We start from the raw sequence: 21,511 nt of genomic DNA, 5'->3' as shown, positions 1-21,511 counted from the left end.
GAAGCAAAGTGCAAAAATGCGCCTATAATCAAGCATAAAATGGACCGAGAGAACGATAGCGACAGTTTTTCAATAGTGCTGCGCAAAGACAGAAATATCCGTATCCTTCTTTAAGCGTATGAATAGATATTATATATTATATTAATTTGTACCAATTTGCAGTCCGTGTTGTATCGCTGCACATCAAGTCCAAACACCGGCAAATGGTTAGAGAAAGTTGCAGGGCAAATTTGGTGGTGTGGTCAGATGGTACTTATCGCTTATGTGGTTAACGCTAGCGCCAACGATATTCACCCGAGAGCGAACGCGAAGAACAGCAGTTGCGATTGTGTATGAGAGGAGTAAATATATCGAACCAGGAATCTAACGTCCAGTGCGTACTCATTCATGTTAAAGAAAATGTTGCGCTTGTAGAAAGAATGAGAAATTGTGTTAATGTTTAACTATTATTTTGGAGATATACCTCAACTCGGTTTATATACATTTTCTTATTAAGATTTCTTCAACGCGTTACGTTGCAGCAACGCATACACGGAATAGGCCATATTGAGCGTCTGAAAAGAAGCAATAATTTTGTGTGTTAAACAATTTTCAATCTTTGAGCAAAAGTGTACGCGCTTATGTACCGTTGTGTAAGCTTGGAGATTATAGTTGAAGAAGTAGTACGCCTTAAGCGTGAGCGGTTTGTTCATGCGTTGGAGCAACATGTGCAGTGTTTTACGATCCGCTTGCTGCATTTCGTACCACTGCGAGCTAAATATCGAGGTGCGAAGGATGTGGCTCTTACGGGTGACCTCATTGCCGAAGCGGCATGGCAAGAACATTTGAAACATCATTGAAAGCATGTAGAGTAGATTCTGAATAGCCGATAGTTCGTACACATTGAACTGCAATTAAACATCAAATTCCATTAGCCTTACAGGCTGATAAGGAGGCGATCACTTCCGATGTGTTGCGTGCAGAACTCACCAATGAGGATGTCTTGTAAGCGGTTGCGCAAATAACCAACCCACTAGCGCTGAACTGGGCGAAGAAGGCAGGTGAATATAGGTGTTCAATGTCATGGGTCATCCTACGAAATGAACGGAATGGAGTATTACTTTCCCGTACCAGCAGCATCACACTGCCGTTTGTTACCGTTGCACTTTTTGATAGTGATTTATTAGCTTGACGAGAGATTGCCTGAACTGTGCCGAAGAGCGTATCATCCGGAACCGTTTGCCAAGCAAATCCAGCTGAATGCTGATCATTCCCAGAAAATAAAACAGTTGCACGTCCGTCGCTACGTTGATCAACATGTGAAAGTACATGCCGATCACTTGATAGGCGAACATAATGCCAAAGTTGAGCCGCTCCGTTGGCCCATACGTAATGCCCAACATCCAGGGAAAGTAGGGCAAGCGATAATCTTCATGCAGCAGGTATAGCACCGAACTTACAATTGCAAGATTTGTAGTCATCATGTACAAATAGAAGTAGTAATTAATTTCCCCAATGCCCTTGCGATGCAGCTTTTCCTCCTCCATGTCCATGGGCTTAAAATCACCGTCCAGCGTTTGCTGAAATAGGTCACATATCTGATCGAACTTGTAGTGCGTGATGAGTGCCTTCAGCAGCATCACAGTCTCCGTGAAAACGATGTACATGATGTACAGGACGAGTTGTTCGAACGTTTGCATCACGAACATGTTGAACGCTAACGTGAACAGATACACCACCATCAGCACAACGTTGAACACGATACGGTACGCACGATACAGCGGCGTCGAGGGTTTCGCGTTGTAGAGTCCACAGATTCGCCACACCCAAACGGTCATTCTTACTGGGCGAATGTAATCACTCCAACGGTACTTATCGATGTTGTACGTTTCTTTCGTTCCGGTCTTCATCGTGTGATCTGATCAGTTCGATGGAAAGAACTAACCAATTCGGTTGAAATGCTGTTGTACTAATGTACTAAATCCTTCCAATTTTGTCTATTTATGACCAGGTCATTCCAAACCAGGTGTGTCTGCTGCTAAATGGAAGGGCGTGGCAGTGATTTCTTACACGGAAACAAACATCCAATTAAGATCCCGACTGGCAAGTATCGTAGTTTCGACTTGCTGTGTAAGAACCTCAAGAAGCAGACTCAGAAACTATAAGTATAGGTTATGGAAAGGCGTAAATTTAGAAAAATACAATATCGTCAAGGTCCTCCAATCCCTTACGGATTCGTTACAGAAGGATGAAACACACTATACAAATGTTAAAGCCCAAAGAGTTTGCTTTAAATGTTTCAATGAATTCTGTAATTAATTTATTTATTTTAAAGAAATGCCTTCATAGATCGTCCTTGGAAGGAAGACGCAGAAGTTCTACTATAACGTGCATATCTGGTCGCGATGCGTTTCGCAACATTTATCCGAAATATTATACTTGGCCTGCTACAGGATTCCTCTAAACAGCTCACGACCGAGCGCCATCGTCTGCCAATGCATTATCCTGACCTTTCTGGGGGACGCATCAACGCCGACACTACATCTCAATGTTGTGCCTACCACACCTCCTCTTGCCATGTGGACGACCTAAAAGGACCTTACGGGTCGGGTTGTTCGGTGTCATTTTCATGACGTTAACACACAACAGTGCGACAGTGAGTTCGTCGTACCGCTCGTAAAGCTCGTCACTGTAGTGACTCCTCCGTTGTCCTTCCACACAAACGGGGCCAAATGAGAGGTACTGCGTAACGAAAAGGATCCCATCGCACAAAGATGTTTTGAAGCCTTTTTCATACTCATACAATCTGAATCTCACTAAACGTGCTGAGAACGATCCTGATAAAGTTGTTTGACCACCATGAGTCATACATGAGTCAAGTCAAATATATCCCCTACGACTTTAACCGCTCAGAAGACAATTGTTAGCTGATAAGCGTGTCCTCATTAGTATGTTCTAGACCAGGGGTCTCCAAACATTTCATCGGTTTGACCGCATTGGTTGAAACTACCGTATCTAACTGCCGTTCAGATTAATATTGGGTTCGCGATAATGCGATCCACGGGCCATAGTTTGGAGACCTCTGTTCTACCACATTGTTTTTCAATGATCTAAAATATTGGAAGATTTCTACAAGCTATGGGCAAAATCTATGATACTACTGCCCATCGTATCTATGATATCATTGAAAAATTAGCTTTATGCCATGGTGTCATGTATTGCCATTTGGTCTAATATTACGAAGATTTTTAATTAAATCTCACCTGGAACGACCTGTCAAGCTAAGAAGATAACAATAAATATCCTTCGTGTGTTATTCGTCTAATTTCTAGAGTTGTGGATAGATCGCTGATAATGTTGATAATAGCTAATAAAACGTGTTTGGCAGTAGTACCGTTTCCTTATCCTAGTAAAAACGTCTTAATGAAAGGTAATCTTAACGAAAAAACGAACAATCACCGATATATGAATTTATAAAAACCCCTAATTTTTACCTTCACATTTCATTACCGACCTAATTAAGGACGCTCGAAAGGCGTTTCGGTACGAACTCTACCAATAACCCATGCCTGTGCGTTGACCATTTGATCGCAACGACGAAGATCAAACATTCAGTTCAAGTTGAAAAGTGTTGCCAGAAGCACCTTCTCGCGGAACACGAGCAAGGAAAGATGTACGAGACTGGCCGTTTTATCTTCCCGATGCGTTTTGCCATCTGGTCTTGGAAACTGTGCGGTTTTTTCAATGCACCGGTACCAAAATCTGTACCGTACCGTATCTATTGCTATTTGTTCTACATCTGCATCATGGCACTGTATCTGTTCGTGCTGATGTTGAACGTATTCGTACCGCAACCCTTCGAACAGCGCGTGTTCTTCATCATGTACATCGCATTGACGGAAACGGCCATGATGCTGAAAACGCACACTATCTATCGATACTTCGATACTGTCTGGAGTTTGTACAAGACGACCCTGGGACCCTCGTTTCAGCCGCTGGATGAAGCTGAACGGGAGTTGCAAAACCGTACGCTGCATGTGTTTAACCGGTGGTATTACGCCTACATCTTTGTCAGCCATATGGCCGCATTCGGTACGGGTAGCCATTTGTTAAGCTCCGAGTATCGGATGCCCTTCTTTCCGTGGTTTTTCGGTGTCCGGTACGGTGATGATGCACGTGTTGCCTATTACACGATCTTCGTGTATCAATGCTTCGGAATGTACTTCCACATGTTGCTAAATACTGCCGGCGATACGCAACTTTCCTATATGCTGCAAATGATAGGCATTCAGCTGGATCTGCTGGCGAAACGGTTTCGAAGCCTGAGCAGCTCGGAAGAGTTCGATCGCTCCTTTGTACCGTTAGTGCAGCACTACAACAAAATCCATCGGTAAGTTGCTATAGCACGTGCTGGTTAGTAGACGAGGTTACTCATCCGATGTGCTTCGACTTCATAGCATGCTGTGCCGAGTGGAGAACCTTTTTTCTTTTGCCTATTTTGTACAGTTCAGTGTCAGCGGTTTAGTGATCTGCGCTTCAGCTTATCAGGTAGCATCCATGGTATGTTCTGAGCGCTTGCTCTCCTCGATTAGTATCGCTAGCTGCATAACATACAAGCTAACACCTGCGTCTATCCCGTTACAGCTGAACCTGTACGATTTTAGCAAACTAATGAACGTGTTTTACATGATGTCCATGACGATGCAAATCGGGCTACCGTGCTACTATGGTAACGAAGTGACGCTGAAAAGTTACGCACTGACGAATGCCATCTACTCCTCGAACTGGTACAACATGAAGCAAAGTAATCGGAAGAGTGTGCAAATGTTTCTCGTGCGCACCAACAAACCGTTCGCCGCCACTGCGTTTCGATACTTCAACTTTAATTTACCCGCCTTCACAACGGTAACTTAGTTACAAACGTCATGGTGAATACATTCTGTGTGAGCTGACATCGCTTTGTTTCAATTGCAGATACTAAATATGGCGTACTCCGTGTACTGTGTGTTGCAGCGCAAAGCAAAAAATGTTTAAAATGAAGCATTTCTTTGTATTTATAACTGTCCTTAATGTGTTGTTTTGGGGCGGTCCGGTGGTATAATGGTAGCATCACCGATTTCCACACGACAGGATTGATTCAAAATCCCATTCGCAACAATCTCACTCTTACGCGAATCTACTATCCCGCTACGGGTAAATACAGTCAAAGAAAGCCATAAATGGCAGGCCTTTTATTTACACCTCTTTAGATTGTTGTGCCGATAAAGAAGAAGAATGTGTGTTATTTTTAGCCTTTGATATCTGAGAGATCAGTGTGCAAAATCATTAGATTTCTGTAATTTATTCATGGCTAAGAGATCAATGTAACATCATTAGAACTCTATAATTTCGATCGAAATAGTGAATATATCATATAAATTTTACTATGTATTGATAACAAATGTAATTAAATGTTAACGGGAAAATAAATGCTTCTTGGCCCAACATCCCAAATTAAGTAGACTATCAATTAGGTGCCCTGTAAAATTGATCTATAATTAGTTTTAATTTTAGCTTTAACCCACTATCATTTATAATTAGTACACCTGTTATCAACAGAAACATTTCCCATTCGCTCCTTTCTCCGTACTTACCGACTAATTATCACATTTCGATGTCAGGTTCATTTTAGTGTTCCTGCAACACAAAAACAGTACTCATGTGCTATTCGATTTTCGTTTCTCAAAGTGCAAATCAACACCGTACGCCACAAAATACCCTGTATTATGTTTATTCATTTAATCTTCTCAAAATAGCAATACGCTGTGCAGGTGCTGTGTTTGCACCACTTTACTACTTGCAATACCCATCTTTTACAATCCCTTTGTGGTGCTTTCGAATCCAACACCCACGCCAACATCGTCCATGTGCTTTATCTCCATGCTGTTGATCATGATGTTCACCACAACGGTGGCCAGGTTGAGACCGAGCGAAAAGTTCTGCACCGCGTTGGCCGTATCGCGCGAATGCTCCTTGTTGATGTTGTAGTTAGCCAACAGGATGCACGCGATCCCTTGGACGATCTGAGGCCCACAGCGAAGCACCGATGAACAGCGCATTCGGGAGGAAAAGTGAGTGTGTAAGTGAGGGAGTTGTGGCGCTTCAATTATGTATCTATCGTTGCATTTGTATTTAGCTCAGTTGTGAATGTACGGAATGGCCGGTTCTAGCCCAAAGTTCATCTTGATGACATCGCAAAACAGGGCCACCACGACAAACCCGAGTGAGAAGTGGTTCAGTATGTTGGCAACCTTCCGCTGTACCTCACCACCGTGCAGATTGACTAGGGTAAGAATGACGGCTAGCAGTGCGGCCGAAACCTGTACACCAATGAGCGAGTTAGTTACGGGCGAGTTAGTTAGTGGAGCAGCGAGCTGGTACGTGTGCAACGGAAAGGACAACGTTTTGAACAGGTTGCTTTAGCGCTTATGTCAGGTTTATTGGTGATTTGTAAAAGCTGATTTACGCGGGACCGCATGCGAACGTTGGTGGACGGTGATGGGGAGGATGATGGACTGATATATGTCCCAGTGTATCTACTTCGTAGAAAATGATACCACGGACGATTTCATAGGTTGCGTAGATGCAGTAGATTGCGTCGGTTCTATGCGTTCGAGTAACCGAAGCGGTTGCGACGAATATTCCATGCCGAACCCGGATATGATGACATTGATCAGTGAGATGACAAATATTAGTACCAGGATAACATCGTTCAGCACGATGGCAGCCGTTTGGTCGGGTTTGCGATTAATGTTTAAGCTACCGATCACCACGAACAGTATGCCGACAAGCATCTGCAGGAAAGAGAGAGGGAAGGGTTGTATGAAGAATGGCTGGTGGTGGATGTTGGATTCTGGTGTGGTGTCCAGAAAGGGGATTGTGATTTTGGTTTTGGTAGGTACGAAAGGAGAAGGATACGAAAGGTGACAATGATGTAGTGCATCGTGGGAGAGCGTGAAGCGGGGACGATGGTGATGGATTGGTATACGCTATGCCCGTGGTGTCAGATCTCACATTTCCGGTCACGTGTTATATATAATAAAAAAAGCAATTGTTGTTCTTAATAGCAGGGTGTCGGTAGCTAAACGGACACATAGCTGGACATGATGAAACACCGTATGGACCGTAGCCCTTACGGGCGAGAAGTAGTACAAAAATCAATATCAAATCGATGAATAGAACACTAATCACCAGAACAACGTGTTCCGCATTGGAATTGGTATGAATGGTCGGTATTGTACCCGAGAGCTAATTAAGAATGTCCCTAGAGCTGTGGTTGGCAATACATCGGAGAAGGAACGAATCTTCAAGACATGCAGGACATCAAACGCTTGACCGATTGACCGAAAATGGATTGCAGAAGTCAACCCCTCTGGGATATAGATGCGTTACGCAAAGCTGCCCGTTGTTATTCGAGCGTGTATTTCAGAATCTTTGGATCGAAGGCGGATATCATTAGATTCACCATGGCAACCAACACGGCTGCTCCGGTGACAATGTAATTGATCACGTTGGCCGACCGGTGGTACTCGGGCAAATGCAACCGACAGTCGCGCATTAGGCTGAGGCTTAGATTTAGCACACCCATTACAACCTGAAGAACGCGTATCGACCACGGACACAACGCATCATGGACACAGCAGCATCATCGTCACAACCATCACCACCACCAACCGGGACCAGATGTTGGGGTAAATTAGGATTTGGAAGAAGTAGTTAGGAAGGTTAGGAATATTAGCTATTGGTAACACAATGTCACTCGTCCATCAACAGATCTTCGATTTACAGGAACTCCCACCTTCACGCGGAAGATAATCGGCAGCGGATTATCGCCCGTGCTCGTCATATAGATGGGGTTCCTGCTGGGTTTTTTTTTGCGGAACGTTTTGCTCACCTGCAGTATGATCGAGATGCTGATTAGCGTCAGCATTAGACCGTAGAACTCGTGCTTTTCGCCCACCTGCAGAATGTACTTCAGCTGGGACGCGTTCGCTGTCAGCAGCGCAATGTCCAGCATGCCCTGGGCGATGGTTTTCTTCGTCGCGTACCGATTGGCATCCATGGATTTGAGCTGTAAGGTGGGGCGAAAAAATTTCCCCGCGGTTAGGTTTTTGCGAGATATTGGGTGTGTCCTGGTGAGTATCTTGTATATCGCGAATCGTTAAATTTAGGCGACCGTGCGTAATTTAGACCGATTATTGATGTGTCAACAACGCCCTAGAGAGAGAGAGAGCGCGTCATCTGGAAGTCAATGAAATTAGGTATTCATGAGATTCCGCTTTGAAGCCCGCCCGGCTTTTTTTCATTCCCCTTCGGATCCTTCCGAGAGTTTAGTTTTAATGCTAATTTCATTACGGAATCGTGCGTAACATTGTCAGCACGGTTGAGATCTTCGATCGGAGCCAATTAAAAGTGTTGGGTGCCTTATCGCGGTATCAAGACCCTCGGCACTACGTGGGACAAAAAACGCAAACAGGCAAAAGAAGCAAAAAAAACTATTCCAACACCCCGGGAAGATCCCTTCCGGGGCAATGGAGGAACACCGTCCGTTGCGCTCGAACGGAAAAACAGTAAACGTCGACCGGATTACCGTCACTTCTTCTCCGGTGCGGTTGACATCCAACAGGATGGCGGCAAGAAGCGAAGAATAAAATGGGAAAACCTGAATGTCCCCGTGAGGTGGTGCTCGTGTGTGTGTGTGTAACACGCAAAAATTGCACGCTAACGATTCCGTTACCCAACTGGGGTGACAAAAGTAGGATAGGGATCGAAATTCGTGTGTGTCGAACTACGTGCATACAGGGGATGTCGACACAGTTAGGAGCAGTTTCGGTGAGGCGAGAGATTTTTCTGCAACTGTAAAGGATGTGGTACGGTTTTACAGGGACAGTATGGGAAAAGTATTGCATTTTTCTTAAAATGGTAACAGAATTCATCCGGTGGCAAAGAACTCCCTTTCAGAGGAGTTTCAGAGTTCTGAGTGCTTGAAGCGATTCTTGATATTTATTATGATGATTCTCGAATCTTTGAAGATTGAAGATGCTTCTCCAAAGATTAATGAATATCTTGAATGTTTAAAGTGCAATAGCACGCATGGACGAATTATAAACTGAAATAGTTGGTAGAGACGAGAATTACAGCAAAATCGTTCTATGCCTTCGGTGGCTAACAATGCTTAGCATATATGATGTCCATAAATTGTTTAATTGCTGTAATTAGCATAAACTATTAATAGATAACATTATAACCCATCAGAGAGTAATGAATTCTAGGACATTTTCTATAATTCTTAATTGAAGATTCATATCGATATCTCTCCTTAAAGATTCATCAAGCATCAGAACACTCCACTAGAAGCATCTTGAAGTCTCTGCTTCTTATTCCCTATTCCAGAGCCAATAAAACATGTATGCGCTCCTCGTCCATAAAACCCGATGGAAACGTTCTCGAATTCGATTTCATCAAAGTTACAACTCTACATGCATGTTTGGTTGTGAAATTGTTGCTCAAAAGGTCATCAAACATAAGGAATTGGTAGGGCCAGCCAACCGCTTGCACGCTTTGGGTGGATTGATCGATATTATCCTGCCGGGGTATGGACGAACGGGCTTGTAATAACTGTTTCCCCGTTCCTAACACTGTCATAATGCAATTATCAAACCTCGATTATAGATTCCCCGTTTAGATCGAGGGTTGACAAAAAGAGGATTATTGCAAAAAAGGAAGGGTCCGGTTGGAGGGAGTGGAAGGGCAATATGTACGCAAATTTCCATCCTCCAATCACACGCACTGCAAACGCTCTGTGTTGCATTCGGAATTTAATCTATTTCGTTTTTGTTGCCCTTTACCCAATGCCTCCAACCACCTTGTCCTTTAAAAGGACCTCGGTATGGAACCTTCTATTTAACCCTTCACTAACGATGTCGGGGACAGATTTGTTTTTCGTCGCGCATTAGAACCCTCTACACTTAATCCGCTACTTATCTCTGTCACTTAGCTTTTGATGGAAAAATTCGACTTTTTACTAGTTTGCTATAGATTGGTGGTGCTTTCTGAAGGATAAAAAAAAACCACATATGCGTTCGCCCGGACACCTCGACGACCGTACAAAAGCCCTGCAACGAGCAGAAATGTTTACAATCCCTTGTATTGTACCGACGTGTGATAAAAATTAAACGTAAGCTTGATCAAAACACCGATCTGCTAGCAAAATTCAAAATCCCTCCCGTGTCTTGCTGTGTTGTTCCCTTTTGCAGGGTGTCAGATGACGCACGTATGCAGCCCAAGGGTGGCCGCATGCATTAGGTGACACACACCCTTCCTTGATCCTTGCTCCTGGATATCCTGGTAATATGAGCCCGATTCGGTTATGTGCCTCCTCGCCACAACAAGAGGTTGCTGTGCGAGGTCATTCCAGCCCGGAAAGATGTACGATAAGAAAGCGGGCGCTAACGATCAAACTTTCTTTTCAGATCCACATTGATGTTTGCGCTTCTGGCTACGGGAGGCGTGTGTTGGAAGGACCGACTGGTAGCAAAAGCCCTTAATGAACGGTTCCCGAGTGCGTCTGCGAGAAGAAGGTACGTGCTGTCGTCATTCCCCAGGACACGCATCAATGCAGGCTTTCGGGTTTGGAATCGCAGAATGCAAACATCAAACACAAAACAAATCGAACCTCAACAGAACCCGGCGCATATTAATGTGCCACCACAATAACAGTAACGCCAAGGGTTGTAGCGATTGCTTTGGTAAAGGGAGAGGGTGACAATTGTCACATGCTGCATGTTGAAGCTCTTCGGGTGTGAATTCTAGGGGTCCTAAACACAATCCTGTTAATGCGTTTCCTGCAGATGGCAAATGCTGTGCAAAATAAGTAGAACCATCTTATGCAACAATGTTTGCAGTTGGTTACGGTTTATGCCAGTCAGGCAGAACACCACACACCGTATTGGCAACAAGGTGAGTAGGCAATTTAGTCCCCCCCCCCCCCCCCCAAAACCAAAGCCTGCAATGACATTAATCGTGCGTGCAGGCATGGTTCAGCAAAGGTTGTGATTAATCCTGCCATCCTCCTTCCTATCCGGCTTAGAGTAAATGCATTTGCGCAATTAAACAGAGACGAGTTACGTTCTGCGGCAGCTATAATTAAGACTATTATACTGAGCTTTACCGCGGCGAGATACCTTCCAAGCACACAAGGAAGCCCTTATTATGGGTTAAAAATCGATACTCGAATCCTGGATGCACAAACACCTGATTAATATTCACAATCCTGCCGGGGATCATCGCCATCGGCAAACCAGTAATGGATGGATAATGAGTCACATGCATGTTTACATTTCCCATCGTGGCGTAACTTCCACATCCGCCTGTGGAGAGTCTGCAAAGAACAACGACTTGTTCACCTTGCTAAGGACATGCCACGAACATCCTTTGTTGATTTTGTATTGATTTTTACCGCCCGTCTTAAACTGTTCGAATGCGTATTAATTCACTTGCCACCTATCACCATTAGTTATTCATGTGTAACTTTTCGCAGTAGCTTGTGCAATACGAGCTCAAATTCTTTCGCACACTTACAACACGATCACTTTCGCCTACGCCAGATGTTGCGGGAAGTATAGAAGCCATCGCCATGTTTTAGCTGGACCGTATTGTAGTGATAACAGCACGTGTATTCTCGTTGTGTAAAACCACTTATTTTGCTTCACGTAATCTCACTTGCAAATGGAGTAACGATTAAACGTGTACTAAAACCGCGAACCCACTGCTGGATGGCTTTTTATTGTGTTGCGAACCTGGCCGGATGAATGAACCCACCATTACGGGCCCGATGTTGGTAGGTGCGTGTGCCGTTTCAGGATGAGCGAAGGATATCGTACGTACGCCATCCGTCCACGTCGGCCTGGTACGGTTGGCCTGGCAACGAGACAAAATAAAACAAAACAGCCAACCCGCTGTAGACGGACCCTTCCGGTTTGCTAGTAGTCAGGTTATCGTGGCGTTGTGCATGTGCATGCCACCAATATTACACTAAAAACGGCTACCTCGGTACCGAGGCATGAACGACATGAGTTTACCTTTTAGGAACAAACAGCCCCGTTCAAGTTCAGCACTGCGCTGTCGATGGATGCATTTGGAGTTTTAAAAGGGCATGTCAATGCACTGCGCCCTTACATGCAGAGACCGGGAACGCGCGCCTTTTCCTTTTGCGTGATGTAAGCAATAAGGCACGGAACTCCGTTTAGCTGCAACTAAGGCGGGTGTTTTGAAGCCTTTAGCAGCTCTAGCGTATATGCATATCGGAAGGAGGAAAATGAAAGATTTGCACACTTGCTTAATGATTGCAATGAGATTCCTGATGATAATTTCCATATCTACACCATACCTATCGCACAAAACTCTACCGTATGTGCTAGAAACAGTTCTATTTTACATTAGAAAAAAACATAACTGAACTCCGTTTTTTCTTTGTAACATAAAGGACCATAAAGGGTTTGTTGTTTAGTTTTGGTATAACATGCAAATTTCCATTACAATAGCGCCACTCTGCGCGAGAAATATTAAAAACTGTAAACAACGAGACGACAAAAATCAGTTAAATTTAAATTAAACACTTCACCTTTCCATTCCATCAGGTTGGCAACGGGACTGGTACAACAGCTGTGTGCGTGTCTGGCAGTACAGATAAAATTTGACAGCATCGAACTTCACGCACACTTGCTCGTCTTAATACAGAAAGAGATGCCACAGGCTAACATATTCCCGCAGCAAAGAGCGAATGCGAAAACAGTAACGTATCTTCGCGACTAGTGTGAGCAGTCCCTATTATCCATCTCCCTCTCACGCGGCAAAGAAACCGAGGCTGTCAAAAAGCGCATACATTCAGACAGCGAAGGAACGTTTGCTGCTCTTGCTCGTCGTCGTCGTCGTGTCGTGGTCCCGTCAGGCTTAGAGTGAAGGCGAGCGCGACCTTTACTACTTTTTACCTTTCCCTACGCGCGTGAGTTAACCAGCCACTCGGGCCGTGGGGTGAGTGAACGATATTTTAAATGTTGACATAAATTTGTGGCGCCCTTGTGAGTGCTCCCCAAAAAAAGTCTTCCGATTGTGCCTGTGTTGAAATTGCGGATAAAAGTGGTAAAATTGTGTGTGGCATAGTCTTGGGTGAAGAAGAAGGGGAGAAAAGGAGTAGATCGGAGAGGAAGTGAGAAGACCCATAATAGTGGAAAAAGAGATCGGTTCAAAAGCAAACCGATTCCCTGTGTAGGCTAAGAGTGAGCGAGACGGGGACCGTTTGACGTACGATGTGTGCGCGCACAGGTGCGAGCAGGAAAAAGGAATGCTGTCAGTACGGCGCGGGAGGATGGTGTTGTGTGCTGTGTTTTGAGTTGCATGTGTGTGTGCGTGCGTGTACGTGCGGTGCTGTTTTTTGGCTCAGGTGGTAACGTAGCTGTGTGTGCGTGTACACTGTCGCGTACGTGTGTGTGTGTGTGTCCGAAGGAATTTTTCGGCGCGACGGCAGCAGCAACACTGTTTCTCTTTTCTGGTGCCGCCGCCAGTGTGTTGTCTTTGTCTGGTAAGCATGCGGCCGGGGTCGCACGTTTCACTCGCACCAGTGGTTTCGTGCGGCACATGGCCAGTCCGATGGATGCTAGCTGACAGCGGTGTTTTTATGCGTCGTGTATGTGCACAAGGGTCGGTGGAGTAGTGGCGGAAGTGTGGTGCGGTGCCGTAGTGTCGCTCTGATTGTATGTGCGTACTATGTCTCCCGGCTGTAATACAGCGTGGAAGCATCGCACAGAAAGGAACGTAACGTAACGAGTGGCAAGACTGCGGGACAGCGGGTGGAAAAGAAGTCGTTCCTTTTCCTTCCCTTTCTATCAACATCGGTCGCAGACCGATTTCTTGGCCGTCCCGGTTTCGTTTGCCGTCCGTTGTCCGTTTCACGCAGCGGGGACGGAAAGTCAATGTGCGCGAGCTGATCCCAAGCAGCAGGGGTGGGTGTATTGGTTCCGCATAATCCATGCCACAGTCGCCGCCAAACGGAGAAGTATCACCCCATCGTGCAGAGAACCGTCTTAAAGAAACCGTAGAAGAACGGCAATCGTGTGGACCAAGTCGCCGCCAAGTTGCCCAAAGCAACGAGGAGAGAAGCTTTTAAGCGAATGTATGCTCAAGGGCAGCACAGTAAAATCGTCATTACTGGATCTGCTTAATCGTGGCTAATCGGATTTTTTGTGAAGAAAAAGCTTCTTGCTACGTGGTTCGCGTTTTTTTTTTAAAGTTCGATTGGGTGGAATTTTCGCGATCGTGCTACGTTTCGAGTACGTATGTGTGTGCGTGTTTCCGAGCTCCGCTTCAACAAGCATCGTGCTTTTGGGAAGCTGATCTTGATCATCACCAGTAGTGGCAAAAATCCATCCTCTGACCATCAACTACCCACTGAGCTAACAGAAAAATCCACCATCGACAAAACGTGGTAGTGGAAGTAAAAAAGTGGTTGAGAATTCGGAAGGTAAATCATCAGGAAAAACACATGGGAAACAATGGGATTTCTTCACTCCGAAGAAAGTGTCGTTCAATTCCTAGCAGTGAAATTATCTGCAATTCATGGTCCCAGAATATGAAAAGTCCCACAGTAGGCTTTTATAGCAACGAATAGCTGTCACCGAAGGTAAACAACTCCGTTGTAACGTCATCGATTTTCGGTAATTGGGGTTTTTTGTTCTTCAGAATACAAATTCGAGCCAAAGTTAGCTCACATAAGTAATCTCGCGTTAATCGCCGTGGTGCGCCGAAGATCTCCGGAGATTTTGGTCCCCAATTTTCCCGGAAACTTGTGTGAACTCTTGTGGCCGTTGTGAAGGCAATTGCCCGTAACAAACGGATGGTTTGCTGGCGCTGTAGCGAGAGCCGTGTTTGGCTGGTGGCAATTGTTTATGTTAAACCTAAAAATATAACCGGCACCGAAGTGCGAGCCATCATTTTCTGTGCTTCCGTTCCGATGCCATGGCGCACAAAGTGTGTGTGTGTGTGTGCATCAATTGCGGGAGCGAGAGATGGGTTAGATTTTCCCCGTCTACTTACTCCTTCCACCGGATCGTTATGCGCCAACCGGTGCTAGTTTCCCGCGCATAAGACAGCATATGAAAGTTGTGGTTTTTTTTGAAGTTGTCTCTATTGCTTTGTTTTGCAATGTGGATACTATTGTGTAGTGCAAAGCGGCCCACGTATGCAAATCGTTCTCATATGGGCCGCGCTTGCGGCTAGGATGCTGTTTTAATGAGGCGCATGTTTTTGTTGTGTCGATCATTCTTTATGGGACAGCTTGTGGTAAAGCTACCATACTGCAGAATAGCAGCATTCGCTGGGAAAATGGTGACAAGAAAATCCAAACATACCGTGGTCGGCAAATATTTTCGTACATGTTAAATTGGAGTAATTGATTTTAACTTTTTTTTTCTTCTTTTCATTTTAGCATAAGCGGGATTCGGTAGTTCTTAGAACCTCATTTCTAGAACGAAAGCATGAAGCAACATCGGGACAGTTTTCTATGGTTTAATTTTACTTCGAAAAGTCAGTTCAATGTGCCGAAACAAACGAGTGGATGACGGTAAACACAACGAAATCTTTCACGCCCGTGACAATCAGTAGCAGTATAGCATCGCATCATTTTTAGCATCACAGTGCCTAGGCGAATCGCACTTTGACTAGGAAATACCTTTCTACCAATTCATATGTGATTTGTTATCATCCCGAAACGGGGAACATAGGAAATAGTTCGTTGGTGATGTGTGAGAAAAAAAGCCACTCCTTGTTAGCCGTGTTATATTCAGAGTGCCTCTATTATGATTTATTTGTGAGTGAAGTGGAAGGAAAATGTAACTAAATCGCTGTAAGTGACGAAAACAAACACAACATACAACAACCATCCGATCTTTAGTTGACAAATAGAAGATCAGCCTCGTTTGATATGATAACACGGTGTACGAAAAGCTCCGTCAATCAATGGTGGTGTGGTTTGCTTAAGTTGAAGGTGGTAACCTAATTTTAAGCTACATCACCAAGACTGCCGCCACTGTAAGCGGATTGTCCTTTCGGTAAGTAAACGGCTGTGCTAGTAAATGTGTTTAAAACCTACAATTTTTTTTATTAGATATGGTTATATTTTTAATAACACTGCTGTACCCCGTTGAATGTATAGGGGGTAATAAGTCGCAGTTGCAGAATTGGAGGCGACGCTCAGTTGTTTGGGTTCCGTAACAACACCGATCGACTTTAGAAATCGACCGTATCACTTGCCATTCGCTCCAGGCCCCATGGCATAACGGCACCGTGCCACCGTTTATCGCTTCACACTGATTTGCTAACGAGAAAATTATATTTTTTCACACTTGTTTACCAGAAATTTATTACAAAATGCGAAATGTAGCGTGGCGGAAAAATTACGCTGCGATGTAAGCGTTGGTTTCGTATCTTGAACTGTAGTTATATTGAAATTCCGTTCTGGAATAATAAGTGCAACAACCTGCGTGTGGTATGGCCCTTTCCGTGGTGAATTTGCACAAACGAAAACATGTCCCTTTTGCGGATCAACTACCTGTTGAACATTCGTGTAACAACATGCTGCAGACACTGGGAAGGTTGCTGGTGGTATTAGGCGGCACACTATTTGCATTGTCGATGGGTAAAAACCTCTTCCACCAGGAGGCAGCTTATCCCTTTTTGCTATCAACCTGTTCCCGATAGGATAGCAGGAGGAGGATACTATGGTTTGTCCCACAGAATGGCTTGTACGTTTAAAGGAAGGATTAAAGGGCTTTGATTTGCGCGGTAACTACTGGACGAAAGGATTTTTTTCCTATCCGTAAAGGTCATGTACAAACGGTTTTGGGAGGAAGTTTCATAAGCTCCACGTTAGCCTATTGTTCTGGCGACAGTTTGTTTGGCCGAATCGGTCAACTTTGTTTACTTCACGGTAAAACGTAACTATTTTATCCAGGGTTGAACTGATTTTAACTTTAAGAAATGCTTTCAATGTTGTATTTTTTTCCATATACTCGATATACTTAATCTTCACACCCATTCAATAACGCCTCGCTCTGTTCTCGTGGACGTTTCTTTAACTATGAATCACAGGTGTGCAGATGTTAAGAAAAAGAAAATCAATTTCCTTTCCAGTATTGTGTGTGGGATACCGTTCACTTTTACGCCCCAAAGGCACAAAAGAAAAAGATTTTGCCGTTTTGGCTGTTCTCCCCTTTTTGCGCACACTGTCCGTACGGTGGGAAGCCATGCAAAAGATTGCAACGATCACTGGACCGTGGCGACATTATTGAATCAACGCGTCTCAAATCCTTTGGCAATCAGAGACTACTCGCTGGTATGGGGTTGCGGGAGAAGATTACATCGCGGCGTACAACTAACAAACGTGCGTAGACCGGTGGCGAATGCTGCAGAAGGATATATATGAGGGAAAGCAAAAAAAAAGGCAGATAGGTGCTGTAGCATGGGTATGAGAAGATACGCCGTGCCAGTTCGTTTACCAATCGAATATGTCTCAATCAGGCGTTGTCTGCCGTGCATTTCCTGCTTACCTTTCTGCAGCATAATCTTGTGGCGTATTGTAAATATCGGATGATTTTATTTCGAAAGTGAAAAAAAATGCATGCACCGCGGCTAAGATGTTGTTCCCCCCTAGATTGTGGTAAGTTGGGGGAGGTGGACTACCGAAATTGGAGTAAGGTTTTTTGTTGTTGTCCCTGTTTGTGTACGTCAAATACGGAAGGAAGGAGACGTTACTGTTTTGGACAGATGGGAAGATATCTGTGAAATCTTCATCAAGCAGCTTCGAACTCGTTTGTTCATGTTGTTTGGAGGGGGTTTGTTTTTCTGCTTTTTTGAAATTATTATCCTATTTTAGTATAAGGGACAAAAGTACTAAAAACATGCTGTAATAACACCAAAAGAATGCTCCGAATACTCATTCATATCCATTCATTCAACTCCTTGGGTGGCATCTTCGACGACAGCTTACTGACTGGCGAAATCCTAGAGGTCACACCGATAAAGCTAGACAAAATCGATATCTCCAAATTTCCTGTAATCGTATTAACCAGTAGTTGAAAAAAAAAACTACTTCAGATGCAGAAATGGACATGTACAATATTGCACCAAAGAGCAAGTTCCAAGAATGCAAGCGTCCACGTACGAATCGTACGAACCTATCAACACGTTGGTTAACAACATTTATTTATGTGCTATGCAACACTCTTGGTTCATTACTTCATGAGGTTATTGTTGTAAATACAGATGGTTGTCTAAACGCTCTTCTTCATGGACGAATTGCTCATTCTCTTCAAGCCGGCTCTTTTTTTGTCCATTTGGGGGGGAAAAAAAACTTTGATAACGATACGGAAAACTCGTCACGCTGCCGGAAGATGCGCTTTGGACGCGGACAACGTTTCGATCGGATCGATCTCGCGAAGATTAAAACGAGACGGTACCGTCCTTGTGCGTTCCATGCACGGCGCATGTGCACCCGAACCCACCGTATCATCCCTTTGGTCGCCGAATTTTTCCACCCGTTTTCTCTACGGACGGATTTCCAACTGCATCTCCTTTTCCCACAAACCCATCGCCATCCCTCGGTGCGCCGATACACTGCCGAATGTTTATCCGGTGGCTCTAACCATCCACCTCCAGTCCGCTGCACCTTCACCAAAGCAGGGAACGGCATGATTCCTCCTTCGGTCGTTCTCGTTTGGGTGTGTGTGTGTGGAGGGGGTGTGTGATGCTGGGAATGTGTGCGGTTTTCCCCGTGTTGGAAACAGTGGACCACCCAGATGATTTTCAACCAGCACGGTGTACAGTAGTGCCACTGTCGGGCATATTTGTGTCTATTTTGCTGCGGCATTGTTGTGCTAGGAAAAAACCCACACTCAACAGCAAAAGAAAGGATCAAATCCGTATCCGCGCGCACCCTCGCAGTTGTCGGTGAGTTAATCGAGAATCAAATGGAGTGTGTGTGTGTGTCCGTTGTGTGAGCCAAGAGTTTTGATTGATATATAGCTCACAAATTGATCCGATCTGAACTGTTGTCCCAAGAAGCGTGATTCAACATATGGACGGGCGGAGTTTTTATCTTTATCATTTTCCATTTTCCACTTACAAAGTAGAAAACATTTAAATTAATGTCTTAATTTTGCAATGGCCGCTTTATTATGAATTTATTGTTTACTTTTGCGTATTTAAAAAAAAATGAGTGACAGAAAATTGAATTCATGATCATAAATTATGTTAAGTTCAGTTCCGTGACCTCAATGGCTGCGTACCCAACTACATTTGCTCTGAATGACTCACACGCTAGGGATTAGGCTTACGTTGTTGGATAGGTTCGGCAAATAAAAACTGCATCGAGCAACGTCTTGCAAACTGCAAAAAGCCATCCCGGTGCAAAGGACAAACAAATCCGGCAAATGGTTGTCGTCGCATTAAGGGCAAATGACTCGCAAGGGTGGCTGTGGTGTTAAAAGTTCCTTCCAAAACTCTACCGGCAAAAGGGGATCAACAATTGCGCGAGTGTGAAAAAGGACGATCGGCACAGTACAAGAACAATTGTCCTGTGTTGTGCCACCAGGTTTTTTGACATCTGCGACATCTTCGAGCACTTAGACGCGTTGATCCGTTACGGGAACACTTGGGAGAAAGCGGATTTCTTAAAAGCCAACGATCAACGGACTGTTTTGGATGGGATCTCCCTCTGTGTGTGTGTGTGTGTGTGTGTGTGTGTGTGCAAGGGAAAGAATGAGGATCATCTAACCGACACGGAGAAACCGTTTCCGTTTCCACTCCCATGCGTGTGGGTGTAGTGTTTCAAGGATATTGCTTACAAATCTTCTTTTGTGATTTATGCAATCCATATGCTGGGCTGTGTACGTCATGTTTGGTTTCGTTTCATGGCAATTGAGATCTTTTGAAGTTTTCTGAGGACCATAAAATGCAAGACGTTTTAACAAGTCGCTTCACAGCTTCCGACCGACGGTAGCATGTTGTCTTTGTTGTTGGTTGGCTTTTACCGGTAAATCGTTTTAACGATTACCCAGCTACATAGCGGGTTCATTAAGGAGACCGCTTCTTAAATGACCTGTAGTACACGGAACAGATGCTGCCCTATTTTGTCACACGTATTAAGGGGAGATCATCCATTCATTCAGAATCATTGTGCACATCACTAGTACACCAGCATTTGGCTTACTTATTTATTCTTTTAAAGCTTTTTTGTTCGATATGATTTATGCCAAAAATCATTGATTTTAAAAGCTGGTATGGTAATTTATTGCTTTTTGATTTAATTCGATCGTTTTTCATACCATTTCCATGAAAGATCTGTAAAAACATCAAATATTGCTTATATTTTTTATACTGTTAAATGGAAACACTTCCGCTACAAAATATATTCCGCAGCGTATTTTATAAAAATATTCCAAAAAAATGCCTTTTTTGTGCTTTCTGAGTGTATAACTCCGCTAAACAAAAAAACAAATTTCCCAAACACAAAAAAACAAAGAAACAAATTTCCCATTTCACGTGCCTTTAGTGCCGATTTGACTCTCGGTAAAGCCGCCCCAAACGCTCTTCCCACCCAATATCGCATCTTTTCGCGTGGATTGCCCGATTGCAGAGATTGATGATGATCGTGTGTGTAGTTAAGTTTCGAAATTGCAATAAGCCGTAACGCCACGTACGATCGAACGCACGGGGACACCTTTTTGCATGGGTGAGGAAAGGTGTTTGGTGTTGTGCGTGTAAGGGCGAAGCAAGGAGTGATCTAGTCATCTTTTCTGCCGAACGCTTCTTGGGTCTCGCATAGGAAGAACCCGGACAGCGGATGGGGGGAGGACAAGAAAAATGTATAAAAATAAAATAAAAATAAAAAAAGGCCGCGTCGCGACATCAAAGGCTTCAGTGTGAGTCTGTCCTCTCTGGCGTGTGTGGGGGCGTTGTCATAGGGGGCGCAAAGGCAAAAACGGCATCATCGTTTTGTTGTGCCGGTAAAAGATCAAAGTGGAAGCAGACCGGGAAAGGAAGATCAGGTCAAGAGAGCGAGAGAGAGAGAGAGAAGGAGAGAGGCGACAGACATCGACATATATGCAGGCACACACCGCGACGACCTCACGGGTGCAAAAAAAAAGGGAAGAGGAACTCATTTTTAATGTGTACACTTCGGTCTGATCGCGCCACGTTTTGTGAGTGTGAGTCGCTGCTGGTTGGTGCGCAGTCCTTTACCTTTCACAAAACCACCGTTGTTGCCCATCGCAGACGCACACAAGCGCTGTTGTATGCGCTGCCTTTTGATTGTTTTTGGTGGCGTTTCACGCGTCACGCATGTGTTGTGGTTGCATTAGCTATCCATGCATGGCGGCTATTTTGTCTCATTCAACACAACCCATATGCCGGACAACAATGTACAGGTAGTGCCCGAGATATA

At 44.4% G+C, this 21,511-nt stretch overlaps 3 protein-coding genes across 3 annotated transcripts; 1 reads left to right on the top strand and 2 right to left on the bottom strand.

Annotated features, from left to right (window-relative positions):
- Window positions 1-491: 491 nt before the first annotated feature.
- On the bottom strand, window positions 492-1,721 carry LOC128709702 (odorant receptor 94b-like). Its single transcript, XM_053804712.1, has 4 exons — window positions 1,138-1,721; window positions 970-1,072; window positions 627-887; window positions 492-554 (listed from the first exon to the last, which is right to left on the bottom strand). Exons 1-4 carry the CDS (start codon window positions 1,719-1,721, stop codon window positions 492-494), a joined length of 1,011 nt encoding a protein of 336 aa, XP_053660687.1.
- Window positions 1,722-3,650: 1,929 nt separating this feature from the next.
- Window positions 3,651-5,013, top strand: LOC128709700 (odorant receptor 94a-like). The gene is made up of 3 exons (XM_053804709.1): window positions 3,651-4,369; window positions 4,437-4,884; window positions 4,954-5,013. Exons 1-3 carry the CDS (start codon window positions 3,651-3,653, stop codon window positions 5,011-5,013), a joined length of 1,227 nt encoding a protein of 408 aa, XP_053660684.1.
- A 1,541-nt stretch (window positions 5,014-6,554) lies between these two features.
- Window positions 6,555-11,655, bottom strand: LOC128706695 (ninjurin-2). Its single transcript, XM_053801635.1, has 3 exons — window positions 11,599-11,655; window positions 7,913-8,089; window positions 6,555-6,812 (listed from the first exon to the last, which is right to left on the bottom strand). Exons 1-3 carry the CDS (start codon window positions 11,653-11,655, stop codon window positions 6,555-6,557), a joined length of 492 nt encoding a protein of 163 aa, XP_053657610.1.
- Window positions 11,656-21,511: the final 9,856 nt, after the last annotated feature.

This window comes from Anopheles marshallii, chromosome 2 (assembly GCF_943734725.1).
Source record: "Anopheles marshallii chromosome 2, idAnoMarsDA_429_01, whole genome shotgun sequence".
In the NCBI taxonomy this organism is placed as follows: Eukaryota; Metazoa; Arthropoda; class Insecta; order Diptera; family Culicidae; genus Anopheles; species Anopheles marshallii.
Note: the sequence above shows the minus strand (reverse complement) of the source record. Positions and strands in the feature narration are given on the sequence as shown.